The sequence below is a fragment of the Entelurus aequoreus genome, linkage group LG10, assembly GCF_033978785.1.
Source record: "Entelurus aequoreus isolate RoL-2023_Sb linkage group LG10, RoL_Eaeq_v1.1, whole genome shotgun sequence".
Lineage (NCBI taxonomy): Eukaryota > Metazoa > Chordata > Actinopteri > Syngnathiformes > Syngnathidae > Entelurus > Entelurus aequoreus.
The window spans coordinates 12,980,111-12,997,610 of NC_084740.1; the positions used below are offsets into that span (position 1 = coordinate 12,980,111).

At 38.0% G+C, this 17,500-nt stretch overlaps 1 protein-coding gene across 2 annotated transcripts in view; it reads left to right on the forward strand.

Annotated features, from left to right (window-relative positions):
• The first annotated feature begins 101 nt into the window (after nt 1–101).
• The window catches only part of tmprss4a (transmembrane serine protease 4a), a 61,171-nt gene continuing 43,772 nt past the window's right edge, over nt 102–17,500 (forward strand). The window contains exon 1 of one of the 2 annotated variants that reach the window (XM_062060168.1): nt 102–286. Coding sequence is in view for 1 of the 2 variants with exons in the window: in XM_062060167.1 (XP_061916151.1) it covers nt 9,946–9,951 (6 nt within the window). In the remaining variant the exon portion in view is untranslated. Of the gene's footprint in view, nt 287–9,564; nt 9,952–17,500 lie in introns of those variants that run through there. The other variant, XM_062060167.1, reaches the window with a different exon arrangement.

Sequence of the window (17,500 nt, forward strand, 5' to 3'; positions counted from 1 at the left end):
TTCTTTCAAGGTAAGGTTCAATATGGAGCTTTCAATCATTAACAGGAGGGGCTTTAAGCTTAACTTGTAAACACTGAAGCCGCACTTCCTCGTGTGGTTATTGGGATGAATATCCAGTTACACAAAGGCACACCTGGACGTCTGGAGGGAGATCTTGGTCAATCGGTTTAAGTGGTGCAAGGACGAGGAGAGAACGTGGAAGTCTACAGAGAAATAGTGGGAATTGATTTTCCTACTACCGGTACTCTATTGGACAAGGAATAGCAGGCTAACGGTTAAATTGCAGGTAAGAATGTTCTTTAGGTTCCAGTTTCAGTTTTATTAAGTCACCAACTACCAAGAGTGAAAGACTGCATGTTGTTTCACAGCTCATCAAAGAAGCATGCAATTTTTGTATTGAAAAATGATTTTGGATTCATGTCTGCACTGCAAAAACTGAAATCTAAGTAAGATGAAATATCTCAAATAAGGGTGATATTTGCTTATTTTCTGTCTGATAAGATTCTTCTCACTAAGCAGATTTTATGTTAGAGTGTTTTACTTGTTTTAAGGTTTTGGTCCTAAACGATCTCAGTAAGATATTACACCTTGTTGCTGAGATGTGATGACCTATATTGAGTAAAACATGCTTGAAACTAGAATATCAAGTGTTGCAAAGCTGTGTCATCAACACTCACAAGTATAAAACTACTTTTTTAAAGTAATAATGTCTTATTTCAAGCATGAAAAAAAAATCGTGACTTTGACACAATTGTGTCTCATAATTAAAATAGATGACAGCCAAATGGACTTTGAGTTTGAGTTTGAGTTTATTTCGAACATGCAAGCATACAACATGATACATCACAATTTCCTGTTTCTCTTTTCAACATGTTCGAAAAGGAGTAGGAAGAAGCGGAGCTTATTTAATCCTACCCCTTTTCTTTTACATAACAGTTGCTAAAACTTTTGTTCACTTCCTGTTCTCCATTTATTCACAATATACTCCATTGCTGTTTTATTTTCAATGAAACAATAGAAAATGCGCACTTATATAGTAGTACAGTTGGCACAGTACAGTAAACTGACAGTTAATATTTAAACATTTAACATGTGACATTTCTAACAATTTGAACAGAAATAGTTCATGGACATTCAGATAAATTCTTCAAAATTACAATTTTGGCCAGGGGCCGGACTGTATATATGCGCACTAATTGACTGAAAGAGCACGCACTTGGCGCGATGATGTCATGTTATCGATGGAAAAATGCATTTTTTGACAATATGATTTGCCTGAGCGGCTCGTAGACCCCAAGAGTAACAAGCGGTCGCCTTGTTGCCTTTCCATTAAGAACAATAAATTCGTTTTTAGTATAAGTTTGCTGGTTTCAAGAAATGTAATGCCGGGCGCATATCATTATGTCAAGACAATGGCACTAGCATTTACTTAATTTAAGAATATTTTTCAACATATTGAGCAAAAAGGTCTTTTTTTTTTCTACCAAGAAAAGTGCACTTGTTATTTGTGAGAATATACTTACTTTAAGGTTATTTTGGGTTCATTGAAGTTAGCTAATTTTACTTGTTTTGGAAAGTCTTGACAAGCCAAATTTTCTTGTTCTATTGGCAGATAATTTTGCTTAGTTCAAGTAAAATACCCCTAATTTTTGTTTTGTTTTTTTTCTTGTTTTTGAACACTGACTTTTTGCAGTGTGATGTGTTTTTTATTATTAATTTCTATGCTTAATCAATAATGTGCCAATACATAATGTATTTTTTGGGTACTGGGGAGAAAGGGTATTTTGCAATGTTTGGTCTTGATCTCATTGTACTAAGTTATAGCATTTATGTCATTGGATTTAAGATTAGTTAACTTTTTATGCACAAAGCACTCATAAAACTTTGATGCATCCTTGAACCAAATTCCTTTTATAAAGCAATTCAAGTCATCCTTATCAGTGTGTTTGATAGCGCGCTAAACAATGGTGTTATTCTGTTACAGTATATGATTTATATAGATATACAAATATATAGTTAGATAGATGTACTCGCCAGACTTGCTTAATTAAAACCTTAATTCATAAGTAATATATATTTCATATAAAATAGATATTTGATATCTGTCAATTTTAACTCCTTTATTTACTCTTTAATAAATAAGCGATCTACAAACTGGTGTCATTGCCTGATTTGCATGATTAGGGCTGTAAAAAATAATCGATTAATTAGATTAGAAAAAAGATTTGATTCATATTATGTTGCTTCGATAACCGTTTAATGAGTGTAAATAATAAACATTTATTAAAACCCGAACGCATGGAGTGCCAAGAACCATATATGTGGACATATATACAATAGAGCGCACTTGAGAGCGGTGTGTGTGGAAGCTGTTATCTGTGTGGCGCCGAACAGCAGAGGTTTTTTTATTTTCTAATTTTATTAATTCACATGTGTTAAAAATACAAATGTGCATTTATTAGAAAAAAAGAATGAAGGTTATGCCAAGCAGAAAAAACTGTGTTTATTTAAACTATTTTCCCTATAATCTGCATTGGGACTATAAAGTGTGTTTTATCCGATAACTTGATTAATTGAACAAGCTAATCGATAAATTATTACACGATTACTTATTTTAATGGCCTGCATGGGAGGCCAAAAGTGAGCAAAAACATGAGAAGCAAAACAATGTTTAAAAATACAAACATTTTTATGTCACTTCATTTTAATTTTTTTGTATATCACAAGCACCAATTTCTGGTACTTGGAAAGGGTACCAATTTTTGTTACTTTTGAGTATGTTCGTGTGGTAATAAATGTAATTTGTTATAATGGTAACAGTACTTCTCCATTTGTTTACCTTGATTTCTTACACTTCTTAGTCTTCTTTGCAAGTATGCATTTATTTCAGTTTGTCCTGTGTGTGTTGCTGTAGTCAGGAAGTAGTCTTTGCATTAGTTCAATGTGCCAGGTTTGTCGTTTGTCAAGCTAGATAAACTGCAATGTGTTTATACAGGAAGTACTTATTACACATCAGCTGTTTGATTGTAACATACATCTTAGTTGACGTTTTCATGACTAAATTTGGAGGTGTTAAAAATTCCCATGTAAAATTGCTAATGCTAATCAGTAGCATATATATGGTATATTCAATGTAAATTAGCAACAAGGGCAATTTTAAAAAGTTAAGCCTTACTTTTGAGCACTTTTTATCAGGCATGATGGTGATACGTGAATTGGTACCTGGTAGTATCAATGGACTTCGGTCGGGTACCTATAAAAGTACCGAATTCGGTACCCACCCCTAGTCACAAGCAAGACAGAACCACCTGTGGGTGACCTTAGAGTGTTGATTTTTTAAAAACAGAATCCAGGACTACCATCATATAGTAGAATATGATGCCCAAATTGAATTTCTGTATTAAAATCCGATATTTTTATGTAGTCGCTACCAAGAAAATTGACAAATATGAACGAAATGCATCCGTGAAAACACAACATCATACTCAGTCCAGTGTGTTTTGCCAAGGCAATTTTGTGTAGGTCACAGTCCATATAGCAGCCATACATACTCTGTTCCATGCAAGTACTGTAGCACCAAATATATTTGTATCAGTCCAAATCTATTCGTATTCGACCACAAAGAAATTGATGTGTCGGAAATGTTGCATGTAGATAGAATTGTCCTCATATTAGGGCCGGGCGATATTTCGAATATACTCGTTATATCGCAGGTCTGTCTCTGTGCGATATAGAAAATGACTATATCGTGATATTCGAGTATACGTTCTCGCGCAGTTGCTTTTAGCTGCAGGCATTACACTACAGGCGTTTCTCACTTTTTCTTGTCTCTCCTTTTCACAGAGACATAAAACAAGCGCACCTTCTTACATACGTCACATACTGTCGCGCGTGCAACGTCACACGCTCTCGCGGAGCAGAGAGGTAGAGACATGGCTAACATTAGCTGTGGTTCTAGCGGAGTGGTACGAGTGGTGATACGAGAGAAAGAAGGTGCGAATCTGGTAACAAATGAAGGAGGAATTAATTCCCAAGAAAAACAGCAGGGGGTCCATCGTCTGGCGGTGGTTTGGCTTCAAGCGGGAAGATGTCGAACAGACAACCGTAATATGTCAAGGACGCGGCAAAAGCGTTGCTACAAAAAAATAGCAGCACTACTAATTTGTAGCATCATTTGAAAAGTCACCCGCTAGAGAATGAAGAGTGCTTGAAACTCCGCATGTCAACATCTACAGCCGGTGCCACACCCAACAAAATGCCGAAGCAACCATTTCCACATCAACACCGTACGAAACAAATAGTCAACAACAGAAGGAGATAACGTCCGCAGTAACCTACCACATAGCGAAGGACATACACTATTTGATTTCCTATTATGCAGCTCATTTTTATTTGACAGTTATTGAAATATCTTGTGTGACATCATGCACAAAAGTGCACTTTATTTGTTTTAAACTATTGTAATGGCGTTCTGTACAAAAAGTGCACTTTGATTTAGTGTTGTTTTTGACATGTCACCTTAGTGACATCATGCACAAAAGTGGCTTGTTTTAAAATGTCTCTGACAATCTTGCACTTTCTGTTTGAAATGACATGAATGTTTGTGCCACTGCTTAATAACTGTTTAATAAATACAGTTTTGGTAAATTAACTTAGTTGTGATTTCTCTCTCTGCATGAAAGTTTAAAATGAGCATATATTAATGCAGTATGAACAAGAATGTAGACACATAGAATCATCATACTGGTGTGATTATAGGCATCAAGTGTTCATTCAAGGCTAAGGCAAAATATCGAGATATATATCGTGTATCGTGACATGGCCTAAAAATATTGAGATATTAATAAAAGGCCATATCGCCCAACCCCTAACTTATATAATTCAAAGTTAAATGGCTGTAAGATGGTAATATGACAAAAAGTTTTAGCATCATCATTATTCTTTGACAGCAATCTCTGTTTCCTTTTTATAACTTGGAAATAAAACAGGAGTCTTATTGTGAGAAGGGACAAAAGTTCTCATGAAGGATCACTTATTCCAACCCGCTAAACTAAATCCTGTTTCACAGCTATTTAAAGTCTTTAATTGCATTGTGTTTATCAGAAAAAGCAATTTAAACCACCTGATCTGCCAATCTGCTGGCACAACATTTTCTCCAATAAAGTTGGACCTGAGTGCAAAGGTTGAGCTTTATTAGCTCAGGTCAAACAACCCAATCCAGCTCATGTTTATGACAACGCGTCTTTCTCTTTAGCTCTTATCATCTGTTTTCCTACACCAGGGGTCGGCAACCCAAAATGTTGAAAGAGCCATATTGGACCAAAAATACAAAAAAAAATCTGTCTGGAGCCGCAAAAAATTAAAAAGCCATATTACATGTGTCATGAGATATAAATGTAATTAAGAGGACTTAAAGGAAACTAAATGACCTCAAATATAGCTACAAATGAGGCATAATGATGCAATATGTACATATAGCTAGCCTAAATAGCATGTTAGCATCGATTAGCTTGCAGTCACGCAGTGACCAAATATGTCTGATTAGCACTCCACACAAGTCAATAACATCAACAAAACTCACCTTTGTGCACTCACGCACGACGTTAAAAGTGTGGTGGACAAAATGAGACAGAAAAAGTGGCATAAGACACGTCCTAGAAAGTCGGAGAAATTTATACATGTAAACAAACTATACGGTGAGTTCAAGGACCGCCAAAATAAGTAGGAAAAAAACGGCGCTCGCCAAATACTCGAATGAGTGAAGCATGTTTAATATAAACAGTGTGATTTATAACAATTAGGGAGGTTTGTGTCATGTTTGTCCTCCTACAGAAACCATACTAAAACAAAAAAATACATTTTTTCCCCTCATCTTTTTCCATTCTTCATACATTTTGAAAAATCTCCAGAGAGCCACTAGGGCGGCGCTAAAGAGCCGCATGCGGCTCTAGAGCCGCGGGTTGCCGACCCCCGTCCTACACGCACACATAAGCCACCACTCCCATAGCGTTCAAGGGGGATTCATTTTTGTCAACCCTGACCTTATGACCGCAGTTTTTTTTCCCGTGTTTGTTTTGTTAAGAGATAAGCAGCACTCGAGATTGCGCTGAAATAGGAAATAATAAAACATTTGGGAGCTTTCGAGGCCAAAGCGTTCCAGTTGAGAGTAAACAAAACACACAGCTGACCACGTCCTAGATACATCATACATTCAGCATTAAAAGTATGTTATGGACATGTGGCTATACTGACAACAAACCACATTTTACCACCTTTTTCAAAGACACAGAGAATCCAGGCAAGTTGTGATTGATGCTTGTAAAATCTCCATAATTGTCATCCTTGAGGGGAAAATAGTCAACATTTTTGTTTATATCTACATATAAGAAACAAGAATAGACTGTCGAGTTTCAGATGAAAGTTCTCTTTTTCTGGCCATTTTGAGCGTTTAATTGACCCCACAAATGTGATGCTCCAGAAACTCAATCTGCTCAAAGGAAGGTCAGTTTTGTAGCTTTTGTAACGAGCTCAACTGTTTTCAGATGTGTGAACATGATTGCACAAGGGTTTTCTAATCATCAATTAGCCTTCTGAGCCAATGAGCAAACACATTGTACCATTAGAACACTGGAGTGATAGTTGCTGGAAATGGGCCTCTATACACCTATGTAGATATTGCACCAAAAACCAGACATTTGCAGCTAGAATAGTCATTTACCACATTAGCAATGTATAGAGTGTATTTCTTTAAAGTTTAAACTAGTTTAAGTTATCGTCATTAAAAAGTACAGTGCTTTTCCTTCAAAAATAAGGACATTTCAATGTGACCCCAAACTTTGAAAGGAAGTGTATCTTAATCCAGGACTCAAATCACAATCAGTACGTGTCCATGCACTAAATTTGGCCGATTTTTCAAATAGTTCGGCTCTAAATAAACCTTTTGCAGCCAATGCAAAAACCTTAATCCGATTGTGTTCGGTTTTTGAAAAGTCGGACTAACACACCTGGATTATGCAATTGGAAACCAGATCTCTCGAGGGGGTGTGTGCCGCCGGAGAGGACTCTTCGTATCGCGTATGCACCTGTCTCAAAGCGCGGGATACGACCCGGAAGCAGATACCTTTCAATAAAAACATAGCAACAATTGTCATGAAGAGGAGACTTTTTACTTGCTTCACAAATTAATAGAACAGAACATTTTTGAAGTGTATCGACGGTAAAAAAAAAAAGAAAAAAAAGAAACAGATTTATTTAAGAAGGTCGCTAAGGAAATGTAAAATGGCTTAATTCAGACTCCCGGACAAAATACGAATGAGATGAAAGACAATGAAGCAGGTATATTAAAGGCGAATAATAAAGCCAACACAAACCTCCTCACGCTGCATTTCTCCAAACTGATTAACAATAACTCTGTATTCTGTACAACTGGCAAGATAGTCCAGAACATGGTAAACTTCATCTGGAACAGTATCAGTCGAGGCACGAACGGTCTTTTCCTTTCGGATTTAAAACTCCTTCCATCAATCGACAGAGCCTTATGAATGAACTTCGAGACATTCAAAACTATCGTGTTCATGATTCTTCATCCGAAAATTCCTGCGAAAAACTCTTCCGCCAGTCTGTCTTTGCTTTGGACGTGCATTCGCTCCGATACATTCTTTGTAGTAGCGCCATGTTAGTAGTGCAATCCAAGATCATTTCTTGATGTTGTCTACTATTTAACATCAGCATAGCCATTAGAGATGTAATATTTGTCATCTGTGCCAATATTACAGCGGACATTACTTAAAACAAGCTGTAAGGCTCCGCAGATGGCTAGTGTGACGTCATAGGGTGAACTGGAAAAATAATTTCATTAACTGCGCTAAAATGAAATAAGCGCCCCCCCCCCCCCCCCCCCCCCCCCCCAGTGCACAGAAGGCACATGACCGTATGACCAATAGTCGCATTACAGAAAGCGCATGGACCCTTGGACTTCACACATAGGAGAAATCAGACTACTTTAGTGCATGGAAACATAGTGACCAATGTTCCCTCTAATTTTTCATGTGTGTGAGCCTATCTCGGCTGCATTTGGGCGGAAGGCGGGGTACACCCTGGACAAGTCGCCACCTCATCGCAGGGCCAACACAGATAGACCGACAACATTCTCTTATTATTATAATCAAATGACAGAAGTCATTTCCATGAGATGATTTTCTAATATAAAGTGTTTAGGCCCACTTACAATGACAATAACAAAAAAATATTGTTTTTCATGAACTGTGTACTTGTATTGTTTGTCTGGGTGGAGGTCCTGCTTTGGAAATAGTTTGTACCCCTTTCAGACATTGCATTTAGTTCCCATTAAAATATTCAGATGTTGCACAATGAGATGTAAGCAGGGGATCATGTGTACATTCCTGCAACTTCCTGTTTGTAAAAAATATATTTTTATTAGTATTTATTTAATATACTAACAGCATTTCATGATTAATATTTATAAATTAAGATTCCTAATAAATGGCACTAGAATAAGCACACATTTGATTGGTAAATCATAGTGTAACGACCTGGTATTACACTTATGTGTGGTGTTGGAGTTGTCCGACTTTTTGTGTGGCTGCTGTTGATATAACAAAGTTGCTTGGTTGAGGTTTGGTTGTACTGCAGAAAATGACCAGTTTTGCTAGATATCATTTTTTTTACTAATGTTTTGGTGATGTGTTTATGGCCGACAAAGAGTTTTGCTCAGTAAAGTGATGGATGGAATTCATGTCCTCAAAGCGTCTCGACAGACGTTACAATATTTGAACAATGATGACGAAAACTGTTTTCTCTGTCGTGTCCGTGTGTCGAAAATTGTTATGCGCTTATTTTTTTATTTGATTTTGTGCGTGGCATAGATTTGCCGTGCGCAGAGGGACGCTTGAGCAGTGTGCAATTGCACAGGCGCGCACCTTAGAGGGGAACGTTGATTAGTGACTGATACAACCTTTTCTCATTTTAAGTGTTATCTTTTTCACAGATTTCAATGACATTCACAAGTGTTAATAAAACTACTTGTACCTTGACAACACCTTCATTCACAAGGTGCGCGCATGTGTCTTGTTGTCAAGGGGAATATTATAATTTCCATGTTACATGTGATGTGAGACGTGGCACACTGTGAGTCATCCAGGAGCTTACCATTAATACCAGCTGAGTTGACTGTCAAAACAACATGTGCAGCCTAGTATGCCTTGTATGTAGCACTATTGTTGTTTGGGGTGTCATGTCAGTGTGATGGGCTGACTGCATTAAAACATTGAACGTTTGGGTTTAGGATAAAGATTCTAGGGTGAAAACATGTCTCATTGTGTTCCCGTGAGGACAGTACAAGAAGAATGTTTGGGTACAATTTGAAATGTAAGCACTAAATGAGGTGCAAAGAAGATAAAGAGGAACAGACTGCAATTTGTTCACTGGGCCCATGAGAGAGGGATGAAAAGTTTGAAGTGGGTGGATGCGTGGGAGGGACCAAAGTGAGAAAGGTGCACAGTTAGGCAATGAGAAGCGGCTTCTAGTGTCAGGTTACCTGGAATACTTTCGTTTTGTTTGTAAGCAGGGCTCGGCCACACCAAAACAGGTCTCACTTCGAATCTGCGCAGCGTTGAAACCGAACGCCTCACACCAGTGCGCTTTATTACAGGCCTGGGGTTGCAGAAAGGGCCCCTGTCCGACACCCTTGGAGCTGGATTTAGTTACAGTGTCGCTGAAAGAAAAGAGCGAGGGAGGTAGACAGCAAAAGAGAAAGAGAAGGGGACATCAAATCAAGTCAGCTTTGAGGAGTTGAGACCAGCTGGTGGAGGAGGACGCGGGATATTCGTTGGACTGTGACGTTCTGGAGGTCCGACCTCCAAGGAGGGAGGATAGTGTTCTGTCGAGAGTGGTCATCCGGTCCTAACTTTAACTGATAACTGCATCATGGTGGTGAGTTTGGGGCTGAATTGTCTCACAAAAATCCACTGTCTTGGAGCAATTATCCAATTATTGAATGAACCTTGAAAAAGAGAAATAGTGGTGATGTTTTTATGTGCTCAACCAGTCGGTACACAGTGCTGCAAACTGCAAATACTGGTTCCAAACAGTGCTTGAAAATACTGTACTTATCTATCTCGTTACTTAAAATATAGTTGCCTGCTTTTATGTTTTAGCAGAGCTAGTGGCTTTTTATCTCTCAATGAAATAAAGGTGAGGAGTATTTTTTTTCACATTCTCATTGTTCTACTGCCTTATAGTGAGGGGTGTCAATATTACATTTAAGTTATCTTCTTCTGTACATGTAATGATTGGACTCCAATATCACCTTTTTCAGGGCCAACAAGCTACTTAATAAGCCGGAAAAGATTAGGGCTGCAACTAAAGATTATACTCGAATATCAGTGATTATTTTTTTGATTACTCGACTAGTTAATCGATTATTATGATCTGTTCTGCCTGTTTGAGTTTGATGCTAAGTTTGCGACTTGATGTTAACTCATTTTTAAAATGTATTATAGGAAATTCAATCGTAACAAAGAACCGATTACTGAAAAACTAATTGTTGTGGATGGGCGATATTGCCTAAAATATATATTGCGATATAAATGGCAGCCTGTTTCAATAACAATACTGTAATATAACCATTTTAAAATGGTTTACAAAGGCTCCTAATTTGGCTGCTGATGTATTGCAGTTGCATTATTTCCTCAAAACTATTATTAATCTACTTTCTGTTGTAAACGTGGTTCTAGCTACACTTCTGTTGACATGTAACAAGCACTTATTATTTTGTTTTTTTAGATACTTACAATTATTTTTGGGCGATACCACAAATTTGGTATCAATCCTCACAATACAGTATTTGCAGGGGCAATATTGGTCATACTTAAAATGTTCTAGATCATTAAATAATTCTAAAATACATTATTGATCACAACTGTAATCTGACAAAAACACAGAATGCCGGTGTAACAAGATGAATTATTAGTGTTATTAAATGATTTCCTTTTTCCCTATTATTACATACAATATTTATAATAAAATCAATAGTGCAAAATAACTAAACAAAAGCAAAAAAACTACTATTGGCACTTTGTTCCTATTATAACTAAAATGACAAAAAACTATTTTCCTATAAAAAAAATATCACCCTAATCACTGTAGTATCAACAATATACCGATACTATACTTGGCATCATTACTGACCGATCCCCCCACCCCTGGTTATATTCAAGAGCTCTAGCTTAGTGCTTAGCTATGCATTTTTGTATCCTCCTATGGTGTGTACTAGTATTGCATGTTTTGCTATTTCCTGTCCTCTAGTCCTACAGTGATACTTGTAAGAAACCCAGTTTATTTGTCGCTATTGAGGCGAGGATTAGTGACTTAGGAGCTGCACTGTGGAGGGACATTAGCAGCTACATTGTGTCATTATCGCTGTCAAATTTGCGCGACACAGCTAGAATGTGTCATTAACATGCGTCTACAGTCGGCTAAATTTATATTATTTACAGGGCACCCGGAAAATTTACATCGCTTCACTTTTTCCACATTTTGTTATGTTACAACCTTATTCCAAAAAAAAAAATACATTAATTTGTGTCCTGTAAATTCTACAGACAATAATTTTGCAAATGTATTACAAAAAAAAAACACAAAAAATAACATGTACAAAAGTATTCACAGCCTTTGCTCAATACTTTGTTGATGCACCTTTGGCAGCAATTACAGCCTCAAGTCTTTTTTAATATGATGCTACAAGCTAGGCACACCTATCTTTGGAGCAGTTTTGCCCATTCCTCTTTGCAGCACCTCTCAAGCTCCATCTGATTGGATGCGAAGCATCAGTTTTCATCCAGGATGTCTCTGTACATCGCTGCATTCATCTTAGTCTAGTCAGGGAGATGACCAAGAACCTGATGGTCACTCTGTCAACGCTACATCATTCCTCTGTGGAAAGAGGAGAACCTTCAAGAAGAACAACCATCTCTGCAGCAATCCACCAATCAGGCCTGTGTGGTATAGTGGCCAGACGGAAGCCATTTCTTAGTATAAAAAATAAAAAGTTAAAATACACCTGAAAGACTCTCAGACCATGGGAAACAAGAGTCTTTGGTGGAGTGAGACAAAGATTGAACTCTTTGGCGTGAATGCCAGGCATGATGTTTGGAGGAAACCAGGCACGGCTCATACCAGGCCAGTACCATCCCGACAGTGAAGCATGGTGGTGGCAGCATCATGCCGTGGGTATGTTTTTCAGAGGCAGGAACTGGGAGACTCGTCAGGATCGAGGGAAAGATGAATGCAGCCAAGTACAGAGACATTCTAGATGAAAATGAACGCTTCCCATTCAACCTGATGGAGCTTAAGAGGTGCTGCAAAAGGGATATGCGAAACTGCCCAAAGATGGGTGGCATCGTATTCAAAAAGACTTGAGGCTGTAATTGCTGCCAAATGTGCACCAACAAAATATTGAGCAAAAGCTGGGAATACTTATGCGAATGTCTTTTTTTAAAAAATTTTTATTGTTAATACATTTGAATCACATTGTCTTAATTGGGTATTGTCTGTAGAATTTTGAGGACACAAATGAATGTATTCCATTTTGGAATAAGGCTGTAATATAACAAAATGTGAAAAAAGTAAAGCGCTGTGAATACTTCCAGATGCTGTGTATATTGTCTACATCACACAAGTGAAAAAATCCAAATCAACAGACCCAAAGTAAACATAACATTCAGTGCAAAAAATTATAATAAAAATGAATACAAAAAAAATATTTACCTAAAAGAATAAAAGTGTAAACATGAACATTCCTGGCGGTCTAATAATTACAATTTTATGAATCGACAATAACAAATCTTTGTCGATTAATTGTTATAATAGATGTTGCAACCCCATTAAGAATGCACATGAGCACCACCTCAATACAACAAGGTAACCGCCACTATTCAAAATGAGCCTGTTCTAGAACTCTGCTCCCTTATTGAAGCTCATCCCAGATATAATATACAGTTTAATCAAAAAGGGCCTTTTGCTATTTGGTTCATCGAGGAGGCGCACAAGCTGAAAAGAACAAAAGGTAAAGACTGGTCTTGAACAAAAAGCTTCCAGTGTCAATGCTTTTAACTGGGAGGGTGACCTCTACCTCTACTCAGTTGCGCTTGCAGCTCTTCCCATTGAAAATGGACTAGATAGTGATACAAAAAAATGAATCATACAACCCCTGGTTAAAAAAAATTAAATACAATTTAGAATCACCAGTACATTCAGGTGTTTAATTATGTTTTTAAAAAATGCAGTTAACAGACATGATACAAAACTATAGTCATGTCAAATGGCAATGTTCCCGGCTTTAAGAAACACTACAAGAACTCAAGAAAATAAACTATTCAAGATTCAAGATTCAAGATTGTTTATTGTCATATGCACAGTTAAACAGACAGTTTGCCGTGCAATGACAATCTTACTTTGCTAGTCCACCCTTCAACAAGTTACACGGTACTTAGCTAAAATAAAAATTAAAATAAAAATGTATGTACAAGGCACGGTAAGTAACATAACATTATTGCACATTCTGATTGACAGTCAACAGTATAAATATGGAGGTGACATTTGGTCACAGCAGCAGTTAAAGGCCTACTTAAACCCACTACTACCGACCACGCAGTCTGATAGTTTATATATCAATGATGAAATCTTAACATTGCAACACATGCCAATACGGCCGGGTTAACTTATAAAGTGCAATTTTAAATTTCCCGCCACACTTCCGGTTAAAAACGTTTTATTATGCTGACGTATGCGTGTGACGTCACGAGGACAAGGGAAGTATTCGGAGCCCGGAGAATCCTATACAACAAGCTCTGTTTTCATTTCATAATTCCACAGTATTCTGGACATCTGTGTTGTTGAATCTTTTGCAATTTGTTTAATGAACAATGGAGACTGCAAAGAAGAACGTTGTAGGTGGGATCGATCGGCGTATTAGCGGCTGGCTGTAGCAACACAACAAGGACTACTTACTTAGCAGACGCCTAGCCGATGCTAGCCGCCAAACCCACGGATGAAGTCCTTCGTCGCGCTGTCGATCGCTGGAACGCAGGTGAGCATGGCTGATGATGGGCAGATGAGGGCTGGCTGGCGTAGGTGGAGCGCTAATGTTTTTATCATAGCTCTGTGAGGTCCGGTTGCTAAGTTGCTAAATTAGCCTTAGCGTCGTTAGCAACAGCATTGTTAAGCTTTACCAGGCTGAGAATTATTAACCGTGTAGTTACATGTACATGGTTTAATAGTATTGTTGATCTTCTGTCTATCCTTCCAGTCAGGGATTTATGTATTTTGTTTCTATCTGCATTTGAGAACGATGCTATCATGTTAGCTCAGTAGCTAAGTGTGTCACCGATGTATTGTCGTGGAGATAAAAGTCACTTTGAATGTCTATTTCGCGTGCTTGACTCTCATTTTCAAGAGGATATAGTATCCGAGGTGGTTTAAAATACAAATCCGTGATCCACAATAGAAAAAGGAGAGAGTGTGGAATCCAATGAGCCAGCTTGTACCTAAGTTACGGTCAGAGCGAAAAAAAGATACGTCCTGCACTGCCTCTAGTTCTTCACTCTAACGTTCCTCAACCACGAATCTTTCATCCTCGCTCAAATTAATGGGGTAATTGTCGCTTTGTCGCTCCAAATCTCTCTCGCTCCATTGTAAACAAAGGAAAATTGTGAGGAATATTACCTCCTGTGACGTCACGCTACTTCCGGTACAGGCAAGGCTTTTTTTATCAGCGAGCAAAAGTTGCGAACTTTATCGTCGATTTTATCTACTAAATCCTTTCAGCAAAAATATGGCAATATCGCGAAATGATCAAGTATGACACATAGAATGGATCTGCTATTCCCATTTAAATAAAAAAAAATCATTTCAGTAGGCCTTTAAAGTGTCTTTAGTGATCAAAGGTGAAAAGTGTCTACAGTGATGGTTCTCAGTTCGGGGGTGGTCATGGTAGCTGTCTTTTGTTCAAAAACATAAAAGTAAAACGGGGGGGTAGCTAGCATTCACAAGTTAGCATTCACAAGCCTGATGGCCTGTGGGTAGAAACTGTTTGTCAGTCTCGTAGTCCTGGATTTCAGGCTCCTGTATCGTCTGCCTGATGGTAGGAGGCTGAAGAGACTGTGCTAGGGGTGTGTACTGTCCTTTATGATGTTGTGTGCTCTCCTGGTGGCCCTGGTAGAGTACATGTTCTGTAGTGAGGGGAAGGCTGCTCCTGATAGGTACTGAGCAGTTTTAACCACTCGCTGGAGTGCCTTCCTGTCCTTAGCAGTGCAGTTTCCATACCAGACCGTGATTGAGCTGGTAAGGACACTCTCAACCGTACTTCTATAGAAGTTGCTGAGAATTTTGGATGGCATGCCAAATTTTCTCAGCCTTCTTAGGATGTACAGTCGCTGCTGGGCTTTCGTTATTGGGAATCAGTAACCGCTTAATTTCATCATCAAGCAGGGTGCGAAAAATATGAAATCACTCAAATGTGAGGACCACATTATGGAATCATCAAATCATCAAAACAAACTAAAAAACACACCACTAGTACTTTGTTGCACCACCTCTGACTTTTCTAACAGCTTGCAGTCTCTGAGGCATGGTTAACCAGTAACAAGTAGTACTCTTCATCAATCTTTCTCCAAGTTTTTGTGATTGTCAGATCAGCTTTGCAGGTTGGAGTCTTGTCATGCATGGACCAATAGGATTGATATCCGAACTATTTGCAGGCCATGACATTGACCTTATATATATTTCTAACTATGCAACATAAGTCCCAAAAATGTTTAATAAAACCATGGAGGCCTGTCGGAGATATTTATAAATTCAATAATTATACCCATGACATCAGTTACAGCCGATTACCCTGGAAGAGGTGTCCCTCCATCTGCGGTCCCTTATCAATAATTATTTTTCCCCTAAACTGGTATCTTTTGAGTTTTTCCTTGGCCGGATGTAGGTTTAGATCGAGGGATATAGTTGGGAGTTTGTAAAGCCCTTTGAGACACTTGTAGTTAAGGGCTGCACAAATAAACTTTGATTGACTGGGCGATCTTCAAGGAACATTTTTACAGTATTTGCTCTTTGGCAAGAAACATATTAATGGAATAAGAAAAGTGTCCAAAATGTCAAAGTAAACTTGGTATTTATTGAAGATGTAATGAAAGCCATATCCTCAGTGCCATTACCTGATATGCAGCTTCATATCATCAATGACTGTGGACATGTGCATGTTTTCTTCAGGCAGTCGTCTTCATAAATCTAATTTGAACGGCACCAAATGAAAGTTCCAGCATCATCACCTTGCCCAATGCAGACTGGCGATCCATGACTGAATATGGCTTTCATCCAGTCATCCATAGTCCATGATTGCTTTTCCTTAGCCCATTGGAACCTTGTTTTATTCTGTTTAGATGTTAATGGCGTCTTTTGTTTAGCTTTACTGTATTTAAATCCCATTTACTTCAAGCAGTTTCTTACAGTTCAGTCACAGAGGGTGACTCAAGTTTCCGCCCATTTGTTCTTCATTTGTTTTGCTGTGCATTTTCTGTTTTTAAGACATATTGCTTTAGGTTTTCTGTCTCGACACTTTGAGGTTTTACTTGGTCTACCAGTATGTTTGCCTTTTACAGTACAACCTTCCTATGTTGTTTGTATTTAGTCCAGATTTTAGACACAGCTGACGGGGAACAATCAACATGTTTTGCAACATTGCGTGACGATTTACCTTCTTGAAGAAGTTTGATAATCCTCCCCTTTGTTTCAATTGACATCTCTCGTGTTGGAGCCATGATTCATGTAAATCCACATGGTGCAATAGCTCTTCAAGGTGTGAACACTCCTTTTAAACTGCAGACTAATGAACACATTTAATCTGATGCAGATGTTAGCATTGGAAATGAAAATTTACATGCTGAGCCCATAATGTTTTTCTCAGAATTGAGTGAGTCCGCAAGTTTATCACTCTTACCATGAATTGATTAACGTGGACCCCGACTTAAACAAGTTGAAAAACTTATTCGGGTGTTACCATTTAGTGGTCAATTGTACGGAATATGTACTGTACTGTGCAATCTACTAGTAAAAGTTTCAATCAATCAATCAATCAATCTGCTTGATCTAAAAATTTAACTACTACAATTGATTTTCTTGATTTATTTTGTGTCTTAAAACCAGAGAGTTGCCATTGGAAATGACTATAGTTTTGAGTCATGTCTGTTATCTACTTTTTTCCACAAAACTGAATGAACATCCTCCAAGTGTGGTGATTCCATAATTTTTCTGATCAAAATACTACATATTTTAATGTTTTAGTGTGTGAATGTCAAAATATGACACACAAGATACTCAACTGTTTTGTTTTATTGTGATTTATACTGGTAAAAAATCCATTCATTTTCTACCGCTTGTCCCTTTTGGGGTCGCGGAGGGTGCTGGAGCCAATATCAGCTGC